Source organism: Rhinoraja longicauda, chromosome 14 (assembly GCF_053455715.1).
Source record: "Rhinoraja longicauda isolate Sanriku21f chromosome 14, sRhiLon1.1, whole genome shotgun sequence".
NCBI lineage: Eukaryota > Metazoa > Chordata > Chondrichthyes > Rajiformes > Arhynchobatidae > Rhinoraja > Rhinoraja longicauda.
The window spans coordinates 20,068,215-20,093,722 of NC_135966.1; the positions used below are offsets into that span (position 1 = coordinate 20,068,215).

General features: G+C 41.2%; 1 protein-coding gene across 3 annotated transcripts in view; it reads right to left on the reverse strand.

Annotated features, from left to right (window-relative positions):
* simc1 (SUMO interacting motifs containing 1) overlaps positions 1 to 25,508 on the reverse strand; it is a 39,803-nt gene that overhangs the window by 4,176 nt on the left and 10,119 nt on the right. The window contains exons 2-11 of one of the 3 annotated variants that reach the window (XM_078411548.1): positions 18,381 to 19,400; positions 14,196 to 14,213; positions 12,073 to 12,338; positions 10,219 to 10,288; positions 8,034 to 8,194; positions 4,820 to 4,939; positions 3,161 to 3,289; positions 2,902 to 3,058; positions 598 to 685; positions 51 to 211 (exon numbers count right to left, since the gene is read on the reverse strand). In XM_078411548.1, coding sequence (XP_078267674.1) covers positions 72 to 211; positions 598 to 685; positions 2,902 to 3,058; positions 3,161 to 3,289; positions 4,820 to 4,939; positions 8,034 to 8,194; positions 10,219 to 10,288; positions 12,073 to 12,338; positions 14,196 to 14,213; positions 18,381 to 19,400 — 2,169 coding nt within the window. In that variant the 3' untranslated portion in view covers positions 51 to 71. Of the gene's footprint in view, positions 1 to 50; positions 212 to 597; positions 686 to 2,901; positions 3,059 to 3,160; positions 3,290 to 4,819; positions 4,940 to 8,033; positions 8,195 to 10,218; positions 10,289 to 12,072; positions 12,339 to 14,195; positions 14,214 to 18,380; positions 19,401 to 25,508 lie in introns of those variants that run through there. The other 2 variants (XM_078411546.1, XM_078411547.1) reach the window with 2 other exon arrangements.

Here is a 25,508-nt window from a genome sequence, read left to right on the forward strand (position 1 = left end):
AGTCAAGGGCGCAGCGGTAGAGTTGTTGCCTTACAGTGAATGCAGCGCCGGAGACCCGGGTTCGATCCCAACTACGGGTGCTGTCTGTACGGAGTTTGTACGTTCTCCCCGAGACGTGCGTGGGTTTTTTCCGGGATCTTCGGTTTCCTCCCACACTCCAAAATCGTACAGGTTTGTAGGTTAATCGGCTTGGTAAATGTAAAAATTGCCCCTAGTGGATATAGGATAGTGTTAATGTGCGGGGATCGCTGGTCGGTGTGGACCCGGTGGGCCGAAAGGGCCTGTTTCTGCGCAATATCCCTAAACTAAACTAAAGAGTTAGATTTAGCTTTTAGGGCTAAGGGAATCGAGGGATATGGTGAAAAAGCCAGAACGGTAAACTGATTTTAGACGATCAGCCATGATCATATTGACCTATGGCCTACTCATGTACCTATTTTCTATGTTTCTATGTCAAGATCTAACCTGGAACTATGATGCAGTAGTACCACCAACTGTGCTAACGTGCTGCCCCTCAGGATCTTGGACATGGGTTTTAGTGTTAATATTACCGTCAAATTAGACACTATCAGAAGGAAAGCTATTTTCTTGACTTACGCTTTGTCACCTCTTGATAACTCAGAAGCAGTAAACAGAGAAGATGGACAGGTTCATCCCAGTATTGCCATTTTCTTGAATGATGCTCCTGTGAAAATGAACATTAATGGTAAATACGTAACATATGCTTTATAGTTACCTTTCACTTGTAGATTCTTAAACCTTTTTTCCATATTTGGACCCCAGGTTTTTCTTTTGCATTTAATTAGACTAGTCAATTGATCCCATTTTTCTGCATTCCTATGATACCCTTACTTAATAGAAAATCTATCCTGAAATCTCCAATGTCACAGAATCCCCTCCCTTTTGGAGTCATACAGCGTGGAATCAGGCCCTTCGACTCAACTTGCCCACACTGACCAACATGTCCCATCTACACTAGTCCCACCTGCCTGCGTTTGACCTATTTACCCTGTTTATCCCTACAAACCTGTCCTATCCATGTACCTGTCCTATCCATGTAATGTTTCTTAAACGTTGCAATAGTCCCTGCCTCAACTACCTCCTGTGGCTGCTTGTTCCATACACCCACAACCTTTGCGTGAAAAAGTTACCCCTTAGGTTCCTATTAAATCTTTTCCCCTCCATCTTAAACCAATGTCCTCTGGTTCTCGATTCCCCTACTCTGGGCAAAAGACTCTGTGCATCCAACCAATCTATTCCTCTCATGGAGAAAGGGAGTTTACAATCGCTACTGCTCTTTGTGTCCAACTAATTTCATCAGTGTTAATAAGTTCATTTCATCATGACAAGAATTAGTTTGGCAACATCTCACCAATAAAATCTTGCATCTAAAATAGATTATCTTGCAATCTCCTATAATCAAGGGAACAAATATGTTTATACATCTGTCCTCACATTCAGCCCTTTTAGCTCTACATTCATGAATCTGTATGTACCCCTCCACTTTCATGTTATCTGGGCCATCTTGCTTCAGATGGAGACGTACGAGATTGCAGATGCGGGAACCTTGACCAAAAACCAATGTGCTCAGTCTGCCCAAAACTCTGTCTGTCCATTTTCTTCCACAGATACTACCTGACCCACGGAGTTCCTCCAGCACTGAGGTTTTTGCTTCAGTTGAATATGGGCTTTAGTGTTTACTGTAATGTCAAACTAGACAACAAAGTGAGATTGCCACAAAGTCATGTTTGTGACAAACATTCATTTTTCCTCTTGGTATTTTGTATTATGATAGGAAAGATTAGTTGTATCAGGTTCAAAGGGAAATTTAGCATAAATAAGGAGTTATTTTGAACATAAAGACAAATATTGTGAACCTTTCTGATTGTTTTTTTGTACCTGTCCATTGAATCCTACAACGGGAAAGAAAGCCTTATTTTCTAACTTTGCACATTCCAGCCATCCACACTTAGTACTGAAATTCAATAACTTCAGATACTACTAGATGAGAAGTGGGCAGTACTGGAAATATTGCTTCAATCTTTCTCCATGTTCTAATTTTTGGGCATTCCTCTATTTTCTTTTTTTGTGCTCTGTCTCTAACTTATTAACACACCAACCACAAAACTGTATCTCCCTCCAATGCTGACCTCACTATATCAGAGATCTTCTTCCCTTTATCCTATCCATGCCGCCCCCAACATGACAGCAACCTATAACTATCTTGCATTTTCATTCCCAGATCTGATGACGTTCTTTAATCTGAAACATTAACTCTTGAAAATATTTTGCACTTGAGCAGTCAGCAGATCTAATGTACATCGGTAGACTTAGGATACATCGACACGGATGTTGCCTGACCCATGTGATTCCAGCATTTTCTGGTTTGTTATTGGATTGTAATGACTAGTACATGTTTTTGTACATGTTTACACCTCTGCAATTCCTAGTTTCTCACTATTTGGAAAATACTCCTAGTTATTTCTCTCAAATCCAAGGGTGATGATGTTTCATTTACTCCCAATGGAGTCCACATGCTATGAATTTTATGAACATATGTGCCTTTGCAAATATTCGGCTCCCACATAAACTATTTCTGTCCCATCCAATGTGGAGAGGTTAGGTTTTCCAAACAAGCTTTAATTGCTCATCAAAAATGAATACCAAAATAACCAATAAAGACCAAGCCTCATAAGCATAATTTAAAAAAAATGAAGGCTTTTAAGTAGTAAAACAGTACACACTACTAGTTTAAAAATTGTATTGAATACATAAAATGCTTATACAAAGTAAGAATGTAGCTTAAAAGACTAACTCAAAATATAAAAAAAGAAATAATGATAACACAAGGGAGACTAAAATATCACATACCTAAAAAGTGAAGAAAGAAAGTGTACTTACATCAGCTTCTAAGGGAAATTTAGCATATTTAAGGAAATGTAGTACTTTTCCCAATGACATTGGCAGAGAATTTTGTTTCTCAGTGTAATGGTGAAAGAAAAATTCTAGTAACTTGCAGCGCAGCAGTTGGCTCTCCATACTTCTTAACACTGTTAATCTTCAAGGTTTTAGAAAAAAAATAATTTACAGTCAACAGATATGGGATACACAGTTTATATCATTCCAAAATGTGAATTAATAAACAAGTTTCTCTGTTTACCTTTGTGATCGTTTAGAAATATAAATGAAGTATTGAAATATTGCCTCTGCAATTTTATTTGAGCTACAGGTTGGGGATCTGTCAACTTCTACAGCCAAGGTAAGCATCTTCTGAAAGAGGCAAATAACTCTGCAAAATAAAGCAGTGCAAGCGACAACATTCATTAGATATAGGACGGAATTTCGGCCTGGCAAATTTATTTTCATAATATCTCTTAATAAAAACTCTTAATATCTCTTATTTTTTACTACTTAAAAGGGGTGAGACAGTGAGTGGCACACCGGTAGAGTTCCTGTCTTACAGCGCCAGAGACCTGGGCTCGATCCTGACCATGGGTGTTATCTGTACGGAGAAAAATTACATTCTCCCCTTGAACAGGTGGGTTTTCTTGGGGTGCTCCGGTTTCCTCTCACACTCCAAAGACGTACAGGTTTGTATGTTAATTGGCTTGAGTAAAATTGTAAATTGTCCCCAGTATGTAGGATAGCGTTAGTGTACGGGGATTGGTGGTCGGCGCAGACTCAGTGAGCCGAAGGGCCTGTTTCTGCGCTGTATCTCTAAACTAAACTAAATAACATTCATGCATAACGGAGACACACGGAATTGCAGATGCTGGATAGGTAATGTTTTGGGTACACTTGAGGAAGGGTCTGAACCAAAAGGTCACATAATCTATGTTCTTCAGAGATGCTGCCTGACCTGCTGAGTTACTCCAGCACTTTGTGTCCTTTTATTGCATAATGGCTTCTGCTTCAAACTGCTATCAAAAAGTCATGGTGCTGATTACTGAGAGTTTATTTGAGCCGCAGGTTCTATTGAATATTTCTTTTAAATTCCAAAAAATGTAACGATTAAATGGATCTCACACATATAAATTGTAATACCAATGTAAAAGTGCAGATGATTCCCACACATTTACATTTAAGGTATTACATCAAATATACAGGGTTCATTTAATGATTCAAGTAATGTTGATAATATAAATAGCAGAGAATTGCAAATTACATATGAACATTTAATATGAAAGTAATAGAGCATGATTCTTCCCATAATTCAAATTATAAGAATCAGAAGTGAAAAGGCTTTACAAATTAATCTCCACTTTTCACTACGTTATATCTAGAGGTTGCTTTAAAGGGGATCAGAAAATCAAGATGCAAACCTGAAAAAACTGTGAATTGCCTCTCAGTTGGTTGTAGTAGAACAGGCATTACTAAAATCTGCATGATTCTGCATCGAATCAGTGGCAGGGATCCTGCAAATATTCTTAGTGTTTCAGTGTAGACAAACTAAACAATAAATCACTGCCCATTATAGCCTGCAAATAAAGTGGTGCAATGCAAAACACTTCAACAAAAAAACACCTAATTTATTGCCGGAATATTGCACGCTCTAAGATAGCTACTAGAATTAAGAACTACCCAACCCAACTCCCTTTGCCCATCACCATAATATTTCTTAGTGGTGACTTTCTCCAGTTCCTTTTCCCACTGCTTTTCCCACCTTTTTTCAGCATTTTGCTCCATGTCTCACCTGCTGACTAAGTCACTACAGCTGTCTAAAATTATCTGCTTATGCCTATCACAAAGGTGCATGCTCAGTACTATGGGCATATAAATATTTTTTTCTTAATTTTTAATCTATCCTTTGTTAATTCACCTTGGATTCCAAGAATCCACTGCCAGAAGGTTATTACTTGCTGATGACGTGGGACCGGTTCTCTCTTGTATTTCTTCAGTGTCCTTGCAGATAGTATCAATAAGCCACCTAATGACACTCCTGGAACAAAAAAGAACAGTATTTTAATTTGGAGATACATGAGACTGCAATTATTGGAATCTTGAGTAAAAAACAAACTTCTCAGCAGGTCAGGCAACGTCTATGGAGGGAAGTAGACCGACAATGTTTTGAGTCAAGACTCTTCTGCTGATTTATTTAGTTTATTGATATTTATTTGTTGAGTGAAAAAAATGAATACGAACTTTGCAAGAAAATGTCTGAGATCAGATGCCGAATGCTTCAGGTGACTTATTTTCTTTCTCGAGTAAAATCATCACAGGCTCCCATTTTTAAAGAGAGGGCTCCATTTTATTTCATTGCTAACTGCATAGCTTAGATTACCTGAACAAATGCAAAGGTCCCACTAAGATAATAGACAGAATCATTCTGTGCTATCCTCTAGAAATATCATTAATTTTCTTCATTATCCATGTTGATGGCAATATTTGTTGAATAATATTTTGCATGTCATAGGAGCAGAATTAGGTCATTTGGATCATCAAGTCTATGCCACCATTCAATCATGGCTGATCCATATTTCCCTCAACCCCATTCTCCTGCCTTCTCCCCACAACCCTTGACACCCTTATTAATCAAGAATCTGTCAATCTCCGCCTTAAAAATACCCAATGACTTGGCCTCCACAGCCATCTGTGGCAATGAATTCCACCGATCGGAAATTCCTCTTCAGCTTCTTTCTAAAGGTAAGTCCTTTTATTCTGAGGCTGTGCCCTCTGGTTCTGGAAGGCTATCACCGTGGATTTTTAAAACTCGGTTTCAGGATTTATTGTAGTTACTTTTAAATGTTTCTTTACAACTGCGATTTTCTTTACTGGATAGTTACGATGTGCGAGCTGGAGTCACATAGATCAATTTTGTTTGATAAAAAATAAGAGTGGATTAGTTGGGTTTTAATGACAATGTTGTAGCCTATTTTTTAAATAGTAAACCTTTTTATTTTAAACTCAGTGCAATATTTTTAATTGTGAGGGTAGAAAACAATGCACCTTCTCCCGATTATTAGTCTAGTTTAGTTTAGTTTGGAGATACAGCGCGGAAACAGGCCCTTTGGTCCACTGATTCCTCACCAACCAGTGATCCCCTCATATAAACACTACCCGACACACACTAGGGGCAATTTTACATTTACACCAAGCCAATTATCCTATGTCTTTGGAGTGTAGGAGGAAACCAAAGATCTCAGAAAACCCACGCAGGTCACGGGGAGAACATACAAGCTCTGTACAAACAAGCACCCATAGTTAGGATGGATCCCGGGTCTCCGGCGATGTAAGGCAGTTGCTTTACTGCTACTCCACCGTGCTGCCGCCAAGGACTCTTAAAATAACATTGGCTAATCGAAGCATGACTGCAACCTAATATGGATGTTCAGGCTTTCTGGTTAACCTTTCCTACCTAAAAGAAAAGACAAGGTGAAAACCTACAAAGGCAAGTGTGTAGGAAGGAACTGCAGATGCTGGTTTAAACTGAGGATAGACACAAAAAGCTGGAGTAATTCAGCAGGACAGGCAGCATCTCCAAAGAAAAGGAATGGGTGACATTTTGGGTCTGAAGAAGGGTCAATCGACCCGAAACATCACCCATTCCTTTTCTCCAGAGATAGACAATAGGCGCAGGAGGAGGCCATTCGGCCCTTCGAGCCAGCACCGCCATTCAATGTGATCATGGCTGATCATTCACAATCAGTACCCCGTTCCTGCCTTCTCCCCATTCCCCCTGACTCCGCTATCTTTAAGAGCTCTATCTAGCTCTCTCTTGAAAGCATCCAGAGAATTGGCCTCCACTGCCTTCTGAGGCAGAGAATTCCACAGATTTACAACTCTGAGTGAAAAAGTTTTTCCTCATCTCCATTCTAAATGGCTTACCCCTTATTCATAAACTGTGGCCCCTGGTTCTGGACTCCCCCAACATTGGGAACATGTTTCCTGCCTCTAACGTGTCCAATACCTTAATAATGTTTTATGTTTCAATAAGAGCCCCTCTCATCCTAAATTCCAGTGTATACAAGCCCAGTCGCTCCAGTCTTTCAACATACGACAGTCCCGCCATTCCGGGAATTAACCTAGTGAACCTACACTGCACTCCCTCAATAGCAAGAATGTCCTTCCTCAGATTTGGAGACCAAAACTGCACACAATACTCCAGGTGTGGTCTCACTAGGGCCCTGTACAACTGCAGAAGGACCTCTTTGCTCCTATACTCAACTCCTCTTGTCATAAAGGCCAACATGCCATTAGCTTTTTTCACTGCCTGGTGTACCTGCATGCTAATTTTAAGTAACTGATGAACAAGGACACCCAGATCTCATTGTACTTCCCCATTTCCTAACTTGACACCATTCAGATAATAATCTGCCTTCCTGTTCTCACCACCAAAGTGGATAACCTCACATTTATCCACATTAAACTGCATCTGCCATGCATCTGCCCACTCACTCAACCTGTCCAAGTCACCCTGCATTCTCATAGCATCCTCCTCACAGTTCACACTGCCACCCAGCTTTGTGTCATCTGCAAATTTGCTAATGTTACTTTTAATCCCTTCATCTAAGTCATTAATGTATATTGTAAATAGCTGCGGTCCCAGCACCCAGATGCTGCCTGTCCCGCTGAGTTACTCCAGCTTTTTGTGTCTAACTAAAGACAAGTGTATTGGGTAAAGTAAAATGTGTTTAAAAACTGAGATAAGGTTAGTTTTACTGAAAGATCATTGACTCAAACATTGACTCCATTTTGTTCTCCGCAGATGCTACCTGACTTGTTGAGTATTTTCAATGTTTATTTTTTCATGATTTCCAATATCTTTAGATATTTGCTTTTCAAACTAAGTGTTTATCACTTTTCTGCACCTTTGGGATACTGTGATTTCTTTGGAGGTTCTACTGATATTACTAAAGCCAAATTTTGGGAACAAAATATAATGTGCAGATGCTACTATGTCACACATTTTAGCACTTGTTAATAGATCTATCAATTAACTTAATAATACTTGCCTCTCAACAAATTACAAAATGGTCGGTCTCCTGTTACTCAAATGGTAAATTGGAGATTTAAAGAGGTTAAGATCTCAATACCTTACATTCCAAAATTTTTCATCACAGGACAGAACAGTCTTGGCTATGGATTGCTGGGGCACATCATGTTTCAGCTGAAAATCATCCTCAAGTGTCTGAACAACATACTGTAGGAATAACAGTCGACTACCCTTGGCCAGAGAATTGTTCCTATGAGGATCCTTGAAATACACAGACACACAGGATTAGATAAGGACAAAGTTAAAAATGCATTTATTTTTGTTCACTGACTCTAAAATTGTGTGATGCACTGTTCGTTACCTCTGTATTGTAACTAAGAACATTTGATAAGTCGATTTATGGCTGACTCCTTGATAGTAATCAGAAATTTAATGTCTGCAATATCCCTTTCATTCTCAAAACACTGTCCATCAGGCAACTTTATGAAAAAAACAGAATAAAAATACATGAAATAAGCTACTCGTGTTGCAGCTTCCAAATGGGTACATTTTCAAAAGGATTCAGTTGGAAAATGTCAGTGGCCCGCTGTCCATTGTAGAGTTCTGTAGTGTGGTTGCGGAGGCACAGACCATAGGTTTTTTTTAGAGATACAGCATGGAAACAGGCCCTTCGGCATATCGAGCATAGAAAATAGGTGCAGGAAGAGGCCATTCGGCCCTTTGAGCCAGCACCGCATTCACTGTGATCATGGCTGATCATCCACAATCAGTAACCCGTGCCTGCCTTCTCCCCATACCCCTTGATTCCGCTAGCCCCAAGAACTCTATCTAACTCTCTTTTAAATTCATCCAGTGAATTGGCCTCCACTGCCTTCTGTGGCAGAGAATTCCACAAAATCACAACTCTCTGGGTGAAAAAGTTTTTTCTCATCTCAGTTTTAAATGGCCTCCCCTTTATTCTTAGACTGTGGCCTGTGGTTCTGGACTCCCCCAACATTGGGAACATTTTTCCTGCATCTAGCTTGTCCAGTCCTTTGATAATTTTATGTGTTTCTATAAGATCCTCTCTCATCCTGTACACTAGGTCTATGTTATCCCAGTTTCGCATCTTACACACGAGGGGCAATTTACAGATGTCAATTAACCTACAAACCTGCACATCTTTGGTATTTTCAGTGACATTCTGGCTTCAAATTGGAAGCTTAATGAACATTTCAACTTGTAATCCAAAGCAATTTGTCATACTTAGAATTCAGTTATTAAATGATAATAATCATCCTTGTCGTCACTTAAGAGTCAGAATAAAAACTGCTGACATTCTTTTGGCCTATAACAATCAATAACTTTGAAGCTAGTAAAATTGTACAATAAAATACAAGAATTCTCATGAAATACAAAATAATGAGGCTAGAATGGTATGCTTTTCCCAACAGTGTTTTGAATTTAAATTTTCTGCATTAGTTTTGCGTGCTTAATTCTAGTTATAAGGCAGCTTTCCTGGTTTCCCAGTCCCACTGTAATGTGTGGATTTTTGCTGGATGTAGCCTATTTAAATATAATGAAATATTTACTGGATCTTTAATAAAACCATCCATTAATCAATTGTTTAAAGCATAACAATGGAGTTTGATGGAAATATATAAAATGATAAGTGGCATAGATAGGGTAGACAGTCTGAACTTTTTCCTGGGGTGAAAATGTCAAAAACTAGAAAGCTTAGATTTAAGGTCAGATGGAGTAAGTTTAAAGGAGATGTGCGGGGCAAAATTTTTACACCGAAAGTGGTAGCTACCTGGATCACGGTACCAGGGGTGGTGATGGAAGCAAATATGATAGAGGCCACCGTAGGACATTTCAGAACACATCTCTGTTACAAAGTGTAGCGTTTAAAGTGTGTGGGTGGGTGGGGGGGTGGGGGGAGAGGAAAGCTGGAAAAGAGGTGGAAGTTGGACAAAGCAAGTGATGGTTGGATACAGGTGAGGGAGTTTTGGCAGATGGGTGGACATGGCTAGGGATGAACAGGAGACAAAGGGTGTCAAATACAGATAATACTTACAACACCAGAGGTTCCACTATTATTCAAGATAGATATATCTTAGCTTCTACCTTTGCAGCAATTTGAGAACTAATGGCACCGCTGATTATCAGAATATGTGATGAGTGAACGATGTATGAAGTGTGTAAAAAAATGTAAAACAGATCAAAAAGTTGCTAAACTGCATTTTGCTAATACATTTAAAATTGACATGATTATTAACTTTTTCAAAACGCAATACCAGATTTACCTTGTCCTCCATATGGTAAGCCAGAAGTTCCCAGTCCCACTGTACTGTGTAAATATTTGCAGGATGTAGCCTATTTAAATATAATGAAATATTTACTGGATCTTATTTTATAAAACCATCCATTAATCAATTGTTTAAAGCCTAACATCGGAGGTGAAGGGAGACTTGACGAAAATATATGCAATTATGAGATGCCCATAGATAGGGTAGACAGCCTGAACCCATTTCCTGGAGTGAAAATGTCAAAGACTAGAGGGCACAGCTTTAAGGTCAGAGAGAGTAAGTTTAAATGAGATGCGTGGGGCACGATTTTTACACAGAGAGTGGTAGCTACCTGGAACGCACGACCAGGGGTGGTAGTGGAAGCTGATATGATAGTAATGTTTTGATTAGTTTAGTACAGAGATACAGCACGGAAACAGGCCCTTTGGCCCACCGAGTCTACACTGACCAGCGATCCCCATTACCCCAGCACACACTATGCACTGGGGTCAATTTACAATTTTTACCGGAGCCAATTAACGTACAAACCTGTGCGTATTTGGAGTGTGGGAGGAAACTGGAGCACCCAGGGAAAACCCACATGGTCACGGGGAGAACATACAAACTCCGTACAGACAGCACCTGTAGACAGGATCAAACCTGGGTCTCTGGCACTGCAAGACAGCAACTCGTCCACTGCCCCACCATGCTGCCGCTCTTTAAATGGCTTTTACATAGGCACATGGATATGCAATGAGGGATATATATCATCCTCTGCCTATTCATGTATATGTCTAAATGCCATTTAAAAATTGCCGTCGTACCTCCACATCCCCATGGTAATGTACTCCAGGCACCTCCCACACTTTGTGCAATTTCTCCTTACAGTTGATATACGCCATTCCAGGCAACATCCCGGTGACCAGAATTGCACATAATACTGTAAATGTGGCCTAACCAAAGATTTATACGGCTGCAACGTGACTTCCCAACATTTATACTCAATGCCATGACCAATGAAACCAAGCTTGCCCGTACACCTCCTTTATTACCCTGTCCACGTATGTTGCTGTTGTTTCTATGAACTTGCTCCCCAAGATTCCTCTGTGCATCAATGCTCCCAGGAGTCCTGTCATTTACTGTATAGCTTCTTCTTGCATTTGACCCCCAAAAATGCAACACTCCACGCTTGCCTGGATAAAACCCCATCTGCCATTTCTCCTCTCAAATTTCCAACTGATTCATATCCTGCCTTGAAGCATTCCCCACTTTCCACAACTCCCATCAATTTTTGTGTCATCTGCAAACTTGCTAATCAGCCCGCCTAGTTTCATCCAAGTTTACTCTGTCATTTATGACCAAACCAATTATGGACCCAATTTACCAACTCAATATGGATCCCACATGACTTAACAGATCTATTTATCTTTGTTGTAAATGAACTCAATGACGGAGCTTTTCCTATGCTCTGGACTACAGATTTACCATCTGAGGAAATTTCTCTTCACCTCAATCTTAAATGGCCTACCTCTGATTATGACATTGTGACCCTTAGTGGCAGATGCCTCAACCAAGAGAAACATCTAGAATTTTCCAAGTTTCAATAAGATCGCTTCTCATTTTTCTAAACTCTAAAGAATACAGGATTCAAGATTGGTACCTTTTCCAGTAGCTTCCAACAGGGTCAAAGCATACAATATTATTAGTGAATCGTCAATACTTAAACTATTCTGGACACCTGTCCAAAAGTGACAGAATAATACTTTCTACAATGAGTCAACAGACAAATTAACATTAATCATATTCATTACATCATTTGAAACTGCATGAACGTTCATTTACTGGGTTAATGAAAAACAAACCGTTACATACTGTTGGATCTTCATTAGGGTCATGTAAGTAAACATAATAGTGCTGGGGGGTTCGTTGCTCAGTAGTATCTTCTTGATTATATATTCCACTACCTTCTGAGGTGGATAATGTTGAGGGGATACAAAATCCATCAGAAACTGAAGGGTCCCTTGTGAAAAGTTTTCATCAATGGTGCTGTTTATCATACTGCACTGTCTTTGAAAGATCAGCTCTGGTTTCTTTGATATATTTCGGGAAGCTGCTGATGATTGAGAATTTTGGTTCATCTGATGGGAAGGGAGAAAAACAATGAACTAATGCATTGTGAAAAGCATGTTGGTCGCCAAGTTAGTGTAAAACAATTTGAAACATTTATCTACTGGTTTGTGCTTTGTCCTGACTAAGATGGTTGTACAGACAAGGTTGAAAAGGCCAGGAGGTTCATGTGGATGAGAAAGATTGCTCGTCTCAGTCAATACTGAGTTAGTTGATCTCACCAGGAGTGCTTGATAAGTCTCCAGTTAGAAATGCACATCAGCCAGAGCTCCTATACCCTCTGGGCCATCTTGGTTGAAACCGAGAGAGGGTAAGAATGGGCCTTAGCTTGGCAGCCTCCATTCTCAAACAGAACCTGGTTTATAATTCTGTCACATTAGAATGGTGGTCATATGGAGAAAGCATCAGATTGGGATGGTACCCCAGCTAAAATTTGTTTACAACCCCCCCAACTAACTCAGGATCAGCTAAAATTTGTAAGAACTTCTTGAAGTAAATAAGGAAATAACCTCTGAGAATTGGCAATTGGACTGGGAAATTAAATGTAAATACTGCAAACACTCACATATCTGCCACCGTTAGGGTGGTGGTGCTGGATTGGGAAATTTTCTGGGCTATTGCATATTACTTATATTAATACCACCACTCCACTTTATTTCACATTTTATTAGATGTACAAAAGACTTTCTTGTGAGCCTGGTAAACTTAATGAGTGCAGGAAATGGGGCCCTGGTGAGTTCAAAGGGAGCCCTGCAGAACCAGACGCTGAACCTGTGGAATTTTCAAACATTTATATGGCAGATTTTTAACGTTTTACTGTATAACATTCCTATCTCTTCTCACTTACAAGTTATTGTCGTCTCTTTACACTACCCACCTCAGCGGGTCAGGCAGCATCTCTGGAGAAAATGGATAGGTGATGTATCGGATCGGAACTCTCCTCAGACTCCAAAGAGGGTCTGAAAAAGGTCCTGACCTGAAACGTCATTTTCTCCAGAAATGCTGCCTCACCTGCTGAGTTACTATTGTGTGTCTATTTGAAGTACATGAGGTGCCTGCTATAGGCAAACCTTGTGAGAATGAGAACACAGCGTGTTGTAACTCGTGTGAAAAGACAAGCTAATCTTATATTGTTGTTGTTTATTTGGTAATCCAAACTGTCTTACACGGTAAGGCTTTGATGTATATATTACATGCAAATTGCAAACTCCGGTTTTGCAAAGACCACTACAAAGTTAAAATGGAGTAAATCTTTAAAGATCTTTTAGTTTGCAGTTTTTGACACTACAGAATCTGTAGCACATTCCCTGATTACCTACAAATAATGAGACAAAAACACTGATAAATGTAGGACTAAGTGTTAAGCACTCTCCACACTCTTCTAAGCAATAAAACTAATATCTTGTCAAAAGGTCGGCAGTAGCACTATTTGCCTGTAGTTAGTATGGTCAGCTCCACTTATTGGCAACGCTCAGAAACATTCAAGTGGGCAATTGGCTACTTTGAGGAAATAGGATATTTACTTTTGCATGGACAAGATTCCATTTGTGGGTTTATTTGTAGCTTCCCTCTTATATTATGCCAAGGGATGGGAAAAGTACAAAAACCATGAGAGGCTGCAAGGAATTTGTTCCGAGGAAAGGCAAAGCGGACACAAAGCCAGGAGATAAAAGAAAATGAAGAGATGAACCAAACGGTAAAAAAATAAGAAAACAAATACAAGCTTGAACCACAGTAAAATTAATTCACGAAAGGTACAAGACCCAATAGAGAAGGTACCTCATCAGAATTCAAAAACACTTTAATCATTCACTATCACAGTTTCTATCATCAAGAGGATATCATTTAGAAGTATCAATGCAACGTACCTGAAACGGATGCCACAGCTGCAGGAAATATTGAGAAAATGTTCATTAGAGATATTAAATAAAACAATGTTCTTACTTAAAATCTATACGCCTAGAATTTATGTATGCAACAGCAGAACAAAACAAAGATGAAAATCATGTGAACTTTGCATTACCCAATTTTGCTCACCTTTCTTGGGGAGTTAACGCAGTCACTCATACCACACGGTATTTTTGATGTAAGATTTTTCTGTGCCCAGTACTGCTTCCTGCCTCACCCAAGTAACATCACTGGAAATGCCTGAGATTCATTTCCAGTGAAACTTTCAACCGCATGATTCATGCTGCTCCTGAACATAAGAACTAGAGAGCGGCACAGTGACGCAGATGGTAGAGCTGCTGCCTCACACCGTCAGACACCCGGGTTCGATTCTGACCTTGGGTGTTGTCTGTGTGGAGTTTTCACTTTCTCCCTGTGATTGCATGGGTTTCCTCCAGTGCCCCTGTTTTCTCCCACGTTCCAAAGACATGTGGCTTTGTAGACTAATTGACCCCTCTAAATTGCCCCTAATGTGCAGGGAGTGAATGAGAAAGTGGGATAACAAAAGTAGTGTGAACGGGTGATTAGCAGTGGGGTGATTGGTGGTCAGCATAGACTCGGTGGGATGAAGGGCCTATCATGGCCATTGAGACCTGCAGGCAAACGACTTACCAGAGTCTCCAACTTACTCTACCGTCTAACCATCCTATCACTAACTAGAAAGCGCTCCTGACCTGCCGTCTACCTCTTTGGAGACCCTCGGACTATCTTTTATCGGACTTTACTGGACTTTATCTTGCACTAAATATTATTCCCTTTATCCTGTATCAGTACATTGTGGACAGCTTGATTATAATCATAGGCAGTATTTTTGCTGACTGGACAGCACACAACAAAAAAGCCTTTCACTGTACTTCGGTACACATGACAATAAACCAAACTAACTAACTCTCCTATAGTTATACCACAGTTATACGCAGAGTACTGTACAAGTCTCTGCAAAACAAATCTAAATTAGGGGGAACCCAATCTGGGATTCCAGTCACCCTCGGGTGCTTTCAACAGGTTCCACCTCAAAATTAACTGGAAGGAAATACCTTAAGAAATTCTGCAACAATTCTGCAATGGTTCCTCGTTTAATCACTTCAGGAGTGAAATGGTTCATCACTTCAGAAATCAATTTTTTAAAAACCTAGACATTTTACAAAAAAAGATGGGACCAAATAACTTCTCCACCTCTCCCTACAGCGCAAACCACTGGAAGTATGTAGCTTTAAAACGACTTTTACCACAAAAGAGACAGCATCCGGGGGAGAGTTCGCAGGGAATGAGTGTCAGCAACATTGATGGAAGGGAACTGGTGAAGCTTTCCTGATAGCTGGGTGAAGATTCTGCACAGGCTTCTAAAGAGTTGTGTGTAGAGGCAGGATTGCACAGGATAGTGGGTAGGAATGCATCTACATGGGCTCTGTGCCCTTTATGAATGCCTGCGCAATATTGAGGCACTGCAATGCAACCAAATGCTCATTCCAGGTATACATGCAAAAGTTCTGAATGTGGAGGGTTGCCTACTTAATTGGCGGAACTTTTTGGTTCTTCTGCAATGGCAGCAGTGAGGGGCAAAGTGTGATGTTGCTTGTCTGTGCAGAGATAGCCTGCAAGGATCCTGAGGCACGTTTTCAAGACCGATTTTGATTTTGAGAACAGCGCATTTATTTCCAGCCTAGCTTCAGCTCAAGAGATATGTAGGAAAGAACTGCAGTTGCTGATTTAAATCGAAGGTAGACACAAAATGCTGGAGTAACTCAGCGGGACAGGCAGCATCTCTGGAGAGGAATGGGTGACGTTTCGGGTCGAGAACCTTCTTCAGACTGATGTCAGGGGAGTGGGCGGGACAGAGATAGAATGTAGTCAGAGACAGTAAGACTGGTGGGTGAACTGGGAAGGGGGAGGGGATGGAGAGAGAGGGAAAGGAGATAGGAGATTAGTGGGCAAAATTAGAGCACATGGTATTGGAGGTAGGGTACTGACATGGATAGAAAATTGGTTGACAGACAGAAAGCAAAGAGTGGGGATAAATGGATCCCTTTCAGAATGGCAGGCAGTAATTAGTGGGGTACCGCAAGACTCGGTGCTGGGACCACAGCTATTTACAATATACATTAATGACTTGGATGAAGGGATTAAAAGTGCCATTAGCAAATTTGCCGATGATACAAAGCTGGATGTTAGTGTGAACTGTGAGGAAGATGCTATGAGGTTGCAGGGTGACTTGGACAGGTTGTGTGAGTGGGCGGATGCATGGCAGATGCAGTTTAATGTGGATAAGTGTGAGGTTATCCACTTTGGTGGTAAGAATAGGAAAGCAGAGTATTATCTGAATGGTGTCAAGTTAGGAACAGGGGACGTACAATGAGATCTGGGTGTCCTAGTGCATCAGTCACTGAAAGGAAGCATGCAGGTACAGTAGGCAGTGAAGAAAGCCAATGGAATGTTGGCCTTCATAACAAGAGGAGTTGAGTATAGGAGCAAAGAGGTCCTTCTGCAGTTGTACAGGGCCATAGTGAGACCGCACCTGGAGTACTGTGTGCAGTTTTGGTCTCCAAATTTAAGAAGGATATTCTTGCTATTGAGGGCGTGCAGCGTAGGTTTACTAGGTTAATTCCCGGAATGGCGGGATTATCATATGTTGAAAGACTGGAGCGACTAGGCTTGTATACACTGGAATTTAGAAGGATGAGAGGAGATCTTATCGAAACTTATAAGATTATTAAGGGGTTGGACACGTTAGAGGCAGGAAACATGTTCCCAATGTTGGGGGAGTCCAGAACAAGGGGCCACAGTTAAAGAATAAGGGGTAGGTCATTTAGAACTGAGATGAGGAAGAACTTTTTCAGTCAGAGAGTTGTGAATCTGGAATTCTCTGCCTCAGAAGGCAGTGGAGGCCAATTCTCTGAATGCATTCAAGAGAGAGCTGGATAGAGCTCTTAAGGATAGAGGAGTCAGGAGGTATGGGGAGAAGGCAGGAACGGGGTACTGATTGAGAATGATCAGCCATGATCACATTGAATGGCGGTGCTGGCTCGAAAGGCCGAATGGCCTCCTCCTGCACCTATTGTCTATTGAAAGCAAGGGCTATTTGAAGTTAGAGAAGTCAATGTTCAAAACGCTGCTGTAAGCTATCCGAGCGAAATATGAGGTGCTGTTCTTCCAATTTGCGCTGGGCCTCACACTGACCATGGAGGAGGCCTAGGACAGAAAGGTTAGATTGGGAATGGGAGGGGGAGTTAAAGTGCTGAGCAACCAGGAGATCAGGTAGGTTAAGGTGGACTGAGCGGAGGTGTTCAGCGAAACGATCGCCGAACCTGCACTTGGTCTCGCCGATGTACAGAAGTTGATACCTGGAACAGCGGCTACAGTAGATGAGGTTGGAGGAGGTGCAAGTGAACCTCTGCCACACCTGAAAAGACTGTTTCGGTTCCTTGGATGGAGTCGAGGGGGGATGTAAAGGGACAGGTGTTACATCTCCTGCAATTGAAGAGATATCTGTCTCTATTGTTGTTCCGTACTTAATTATTCCACACACCTTATTCAATGTCATATAAACCAGAGGTCATTCAAAACACAAGACCTAATCAGAGGTTAAAGGAGAGAATCATTTGCACCAAAGTGTTGTTCTGAAATAGAGTTGATCAGCCAACATTAACATCCAAACTATTGGTGATGAAACTGCTGATTCTTAATTGAGTTTGAACATAACATAAAATCCAGGCCAGTCCCCCAAGTCACAAACATCACCAGTAACTTTTCTTGCCTGTTGGAATGGGTCAAAAAGCTTGGTAATAAAAGTGAAGAAACTTAAATTTAAAGAAATGAAAATGCTTAGACAGATTTGATTATGTTACACTTAACATGATTAAACCAGGCACATTAAGAGGACAGATCTCACCGTAAGTTTCATGCAAATATTTAAATAGGGTCAGACCTCACAAGGCAGAAATTCATGGTGAAACAGCCTGGATACGAACCTCTTTTTGAAAATATTCTTACATCTCCATGTAAAGGACCACGCGAGATGATACCTCAAATGTATAGATCCATGAGTGTTATATTTTATTTCAGCCTTCAACCATTAGTGGCCATTAAAAAAATTATGCATATCTTACCTTGTGCCTATTTTCTTTCCTGCGCCGCTTAACAAACAAGTGTTGAACTGGCACTCCCATAAAATAACGAAAACTTTGCAACAATTCTTTGTCTATTGAGCTGTTTGGCATCACTTCCTTAGCCTCACTTGAAGTCAGTGGTTGGCTTTCAGACTTGTCTGATGAAAGAATCTGATCTCCAGGCCCATTCAAATCCAGTTCATCATGCCATGGTCTGCTTTCCATTGGTAAAGAATGTAATCCACTTTCATTTATTGCTTTCTGTCTTGGAAGTTGCTTCCAAGGCTTCACCTCTGGTGTATTTATGTTGGAAGGATAGTGGTATGTGTTCATTTCAAAATCCTCAGAGTTCTGAGGTATCAGCGGTGGTATATCATCAATATCCATATTTAAACCTGCCTCAGGTTCATCAACCATGTGATCAGTTTCATCAAAGCCGCTTTTAAGATAGTCTTCCAACAGGCCTCCAGCACTACTGGGTGATGAACAAGGAATATGTCCATCGGGTGAAAATGCTTCCAGAGATTCCACATCACTATTTATACTCGTGTCCGTCGCCGAATCCACACTGCAAACAGTGCTGCTACTCATTTCACTTGATCTTCGACAGAAGTCCCCATTTGTTGCAGTGGTGTGAAGATCCTGGCTTTCATCAGGGCCGACAAAGTCCAGTTCTGGCAATGGTTCTTCATTGGGAAAGTTACTGGAAACTGGGAGCAACGAATTCTCTTCAGTTAACACTTCAATGGTTAAAAGAGGAGGAGGTTTGAGGTCAGGAGCTTCCATGTCAACTGCCCAGTCAGACTGTAACCCAAGAGACAGATGCTCCACTTTACCATCTGTCAGATCATCATCGGAATCCAGCATAATATGATTCAAATAGCTGGAGACAGGAATCTGTGGGCTTTGGTTTGCTTGGTAACAGCTAGGTGAATTGTCCCACATACATGTTGGGTCTTCTTTAATGCTCTTCACTTGATTGTGCACTTCATTCTCATCTCCTGTCAAATCAATATTCTCCTGAAAGCAGAAAAAAAGAAATGTCCACGCATGTTTTTTTTGGGTTTTCAAAAAACCAACTGCTTAAAGCACAATATGCTCAGTCTACATCTCCAAACGGTCTGGAGATTCTGATAGTGATCGTCAGATAAAACCCCGAGCATCAATTACTTGGTGTCGTGAGGCAGCACAAAGCCAATGAAGATTCAGCTGACTGCCTGACTGAATTGAAGAGAAGCGGCAGCAGCTTTGAATGAAAGGGCAATGAATCTGGATGCTAATTCCTCAGATTAGCAGCAGCACAGGACTCTTAGTGACAGCTTGTTACAAATAAGAAAGATGAAAAATACAGGCAGCCTGTGGGTTACGCAAGGATTCTATTCTTTTTGAACTGTCCATAAATGTATTTCTCCTTCATTTAGAAATGCTATTGTAAGCCATATTGTGTCACACTACATACACTTGCTATAATTCTTTCATTTCATTAATATTCACCGAAACACTACCTATAATTAAATTAATGGATTCTATACTGTATGTACTACAAAACATATTCTTTAGTCAGAGGGTGGTGAATCTGTGGAATATTTTTGCCACAGAAGGCTGTGGAGGCCAAGTCAGTGGCTATTTTTAAGGCAGAGATAGATAGATTCTTGATTAGTACAAGTGTGAGAGGTTATGGAGAGATGACAGGAGAATGGGGTTCGGGAGGAGAGATGGATCAGCCATGATTGAATGGCGGTAGACATGATGGGCCGAATGGCCTAATTCTACTCCTATTCCTTATGTTATTATATTATTATTATTATTATTGTTAAGACTAGCTAGAGAAATGCTTCAAAAGTGTATGGAAGAACTTGCATCAAGTCAGATTTCCATAAGTTAGGTCATCCATAACCTGGAGAGTCCTGCACATTGAAACATTAATGCTGCTGTTGGGCAGTTTGCAATATTGATGTCCGATTGCCAACTGGAGAAGTGGTAGAACTAATTTTAATTCAACCCCCCTAGATGGAAGTGGAGAGTCAGGATCCTCATTATATGTATTTTACATTTTTTTTAAACATAATACCACTTTAAAAGGGCGATTAACAAAACTGCTGATGAACCGGAAAGGTCAATGTCAACTTGGATAAAAATTTGACTTAAAATTGCAAATCATGCAAAATTGTTTTTTTAGACTGGTGGATAACAAACAGGCAGTGAGTGGAACACTTTTTAAAATATATGTAACTTCATCATTCAAAATGCTGAATACAGGAGTTGGAGCACCTTTTTACAACTGTACACAACATTGGTAAGGCTCCATTTGGAGTGCTGTGTACAGTTCTATAGACAATAGGTGCAGGAGTAGGCCATTCGGCCCTTCGAGCCAGCACCACCATTCAACCGTGATCATGGCTCGTCGGCCTACTTAGAATTTCTGTGACATGATAGAAACGCAAAGATCCATTTTGTGATCTCAGATTTACCCTCACTGATTTTAATTTAAAACTCTGAATGCCTGCTCATTTCTATTCTGTTACCAAAACTTACAGTACTGGCCCTGACAGCAACTCAATTGGTATTCAGAGAAATCTCAGCCACTGCAGGATTCAAGAGTCAAGAGTGTTTCATATGTCCTGAAATGGAACAATAAAATTCTTACTTGCAACAGCATAACAGAAATGTAAACATAGAACTCTGTAAAACCTATAATAAACAAAAAGTTCTAAAAAACAAAACAGCCAAATAAATAGACAATAGTGCAAAGTCGACGATAATATCCCCAAGTATATTTAGTTCAGAGCCTATTTGGAGGCTGTGGTGTTTAATAGGCTGATGGTTGCAGGGAAGAAGCTGTTCCTGAACCTGGACGTTACAGTTTTCAGGCTTCTATACCTACTGATATATGATCCCACTGGATCTATTCCTGTTTGGGTTGCCCGTGGAGCTTCTAGATCAATACTTCCCTGATGATCCTTGTAGTCAAATATTCATAGCCCTTAATGGAAGCCATTTTTGAATAGAGCAAAAGAGACAACAGTAGTTAATAGAAAAGCCCAATGCCAATTCTTGCACGTCTTTGAAATGACAGATTAGGCGGATGGGAGCAGCAGACAAGGGTTAACTTCCTAGATCTATCCAAGGAGATGTGCCCACTAGACTTCTGTGGGATGTGCTGTCTCACATGCAGTGATCAGGTTTGTGTGATTGCTGGTTGGTGTGGACTTGGTAGGCCGAAGGGCCCGATTCCACACTGCATCTCTAAAACAAAAAAAACCTAAAACAGAGCCGTCAAAGCTATCAAATAATGAATTATCTCCGGTTTAACTAAGATTTAAATGACTTTGGATGACTTTAATCGCTTTGTTTCCAACTTTGTTCGTTCATTTAGAATTCTTGCAATGGTATGAATGAGCTAATTCCCTTGCAGTTGGTAGCCTCCACTCCAATTAATGGCCTGGCACTCACAATGGCAGGTCCAAACAGGTACAGCATGTTGGTGCAGGTTCCCCACCAGAAGCGATAAGGAATCTCCACAGCTTTGTGTCCCCATGCTTCACTCTGTCAAGTCCGATGAAAGCATTTCTGCTCTCACCTTTCTCCATTGGGGGGTCCATTATCAGGGCGCTGTTGGCAAATCAACCACAGACAGCTGACCACAACTTTTGGGCTTCTAAAGTTCACAAGTCCATAAGCAGAAATTCCCAAGCTTTGTGTCCCCATGCTTCACTCTGTCAAGTCCGATGAAAGCATTTCTGCTCTCACCTTTCTCCATTGGGGGGTCCATTATCAGGGCGCTGTTGGCAAATCAACCACAGACAGCTGACCACAACTTTTGGGCTTCTAAAGTTCACAAGTCCATAAGCAGAAATTCCCAAGTTGCTTGCCCAAGTTCCCAGTTTGGCTAATGTTGTCCAGAAAAATCCAGGCCAATATATTAGCCATTTGATCTCACTCTCTGGATAACATATATAGATAACTTACTAGTGCTCCAGAATCTTTTTTATAAATACAAATCTAAACAATGAATTGTAGTGTCATTGCATTCTAAATACAAAATTACAATTGTTTGCTTTGATGTCATAATTTACAGTTTAAAGCCAGTTCTTTTTGTTTACATTCAACAATTGAATTTGATGAGCAAAAACAAAAGAAATGTTATTGTAAACCTACATAAAGAGATGATATTTTTTCATGTGATCTTCATAGAGTGAAGGGTAAGATTGGCAGGAATAGGAAGGTCTGGATAAGAGATATAGAGAGGCTGGTCAAGAAAAAAAAGAGGCACGTGCCACATAAAGGAAGCTGGGATCAGGTGAATCTCTTCAGGAATATATGGAGTGTCGGGGTACACTTAAAAAGGAAATCAGGAGGGCAAAGGAGATAGCATGGGATAGCAATGGCAAAGGAGAATCCAAAAAGATTCTACATATATATCCAGTGGAAAAGAGCAAGCAGAGAGAGAATAGCGCACCTTTAAGATCAACGGGGTTGTCTATGTGTGAAAGCACAAAAGATGGCCAGTGAGAAGTAACAAGAGACTAATCTTCATTGAGAAATGAAGATTTCTCAACTGTATTTACTGTGAACAAAGACATGGATGCTGGGGAATTGGTGGAAGGTAATAGTGTTGTTCACAATCGGAGAAGAGGAGGTACTGGAGGCCTGAAAGTGCATTAAGGCTGATACATCCCCAGGATCTGATCAAGTATATCCTGGGACAGGGTGGGAAGCTAGAGAGAAGATTTGCAGGCAAAACTGGCAGGCAGAGGAATTTGTAGCATTGATAGCGATGGGTAAGGTGCTGGAAGTCTGGAGGGTGGTTAATGTTGTGCCTCTATTTAAGAAAGGCTTCAAGTAATAGCCTGAGAAATTTAGACCACTGTTCCTTAAATCAATGGTGGGGAAGTTACTGGAGAGATAGGAATCATATGCATTTGTAAAAGGAAGACTGATTAGAGATAATCATGGTAGCTTTGTGCATGGGAAATCATGTCTCACCAATTTGATTTGAGTTTTTTGAAGCAGTAACCAAGAAGATTGATAAGAACACTGACATTTACATGGAATTTAACATGGTCTCTGACAAGGAAAGACATGTTAGGCTGGTGTGGAAGAATAGATCACATGGAATCTAGGACAAGCTAGCCAACTGGATACAAAATTGGTTTGAAGGTTGGAAACAGAGGGTGGTGGTAGAGGGTTATTTTTCAGACTGGAGATCTACAACAAGTAGTATTCTACAGGGATCGCTGGTGCGTCCATTGTTTTTTGAATGTTAATTTGGCAATTTGGTAACGTTGCAGAGTTGGTAAGTTTGCGGCTGACACTAAAATTGGTGGTGTAGGGGATAATGAATGAAATTATTTGAGATTTCAACGGCATGTTGATCAACAGGGCCAAAGGGTGAGGAATGGCAGATGGAGTTCAATTCAGATACACGCAAGGTGTTGCATTTAGAAGAGACAAACCTGAGCAGGACCTATTCAAAATTTGATAGGGGGCCTAGTGTAATGAAATATGTGCAGGATTCAAGGATTCAGATTAATTAATGGAGAAAGAACACCCTGAAGAGCACAAATAACAATTTATTAAAGCAAAATAGAAGTAAAGTACAGAAAAACTATCAATAAAATAACAATACAAAATAACAGGTCTCAACTCACACCCCTTTGAGACTTCTGTCTGGCCACACACCACGGTTGGCCACACACCACGGTCCAAGCTCTCTCTTTCTCTCTCTCCCCCTCTAGGTGAAGTTCATCCCTCTCTCCCCGAAGGTGAAACTTCACTCATACGGTGGAAACATGCACTAATATAACTTTATCTCTAAGAACAACAGGTGTCAGAACTAGCTATCCTCCCATGTACCATAATGGCATGGGTCCTATCAGGCGCCGAGCTAGTCTTTGATGTCTCTAAGAAAACTGTAATGGCAGTTTCTATACCATCTCAAAGTACCACTTCGATAGCCATTACTGCTCGGGGATGAAATGTAGGTATAGCTTACGCACACGTCTCTCCACCAAGGCGACATGATTGGGCAAGTCCAACACGGAAGAAGTGGCTTGGGGCTTGGCGGAAAGCGACCTTGCTGGAACAAGGCATCCTCACTGGAGCGCAGGAAGTTGGTCACGGCCGAAGTCCGCCGACAGGAGGAGTCGAGTAGGTGTGCCAAGGCTGTGTCGCAAGCTAAACAGGGCCAGTGGATGAGATGGGAGAGTGTGGAAAAGCGGAAGATCAGCTGGAAGGACATGTGGGAGATGGAGGCGAGCAGGATAAGTTTCCTCATTCGGGCGACCTATGATGTCCTTCCTAGCCCAAAAAATCTCAACCAATGGCTGGGCGAAGATCATCATGCTTAAGCCACGCTTAAGCACATCCCCACTGGGTGTAAAGTAAGCCTCTCCCAAGGACGGTACACCTGGAGACATAATCAAGTGCTCAAATGCCTGGCAGCGACTCTGGAAAGCAGGAGAACAACCAACAATGCCCTGCCGCCCAGAACAACCAACCCAGTTATGCCAATTGCCGTTGTTCGGGAGGGGGAACAAAAGCAATGGAAAATTCCACCAAGGACAAAGTTTGGACAGCTGTAGGCAGCCCGGGATTCGCAGATGCTGGTGGATGTGGACCAACGGCTTACAGTTCCATCAGAGATAGCCATCACCAACTTGAGGCCTGATCTTGTCCTCTGGTCGAACTCTCAGCGCATGGTGTATTTTGTGGAGCTCACAGTCCCTTGGGAGGATGCTGTGCAGGAAGCCTTCGAAAGAAAGAATCTGCGATATACAGAGCTTGCAGCGGAGGCAGAACAGCGGGGCTGGAGAGCAAAGATCTGCCCGGTAGAAGTTGGATGTCGAGGATTTGTGGCAACATCTACCGTAAGACTGATGAAGGACCTGGGGATCAGCGGACAAGACCTACGCCAGGCTATCAAGGAAACATCACGGGTGGCAGAGCGGAGTAGCCAGTGGCTCTGGCTGAAGAGGAAAGACCCCATCTGGGCACGGTTTCCTCCCACACTCCAAAGACGTACAGGTATGTAGGTTAATTGGCTGGGTAAATGTAAAAATTGTCCCTAGTGGGTGTAGGATAGTGTTAATGTACGGGGATCGCTGGGCGGCACGGACTTGGAGGGCC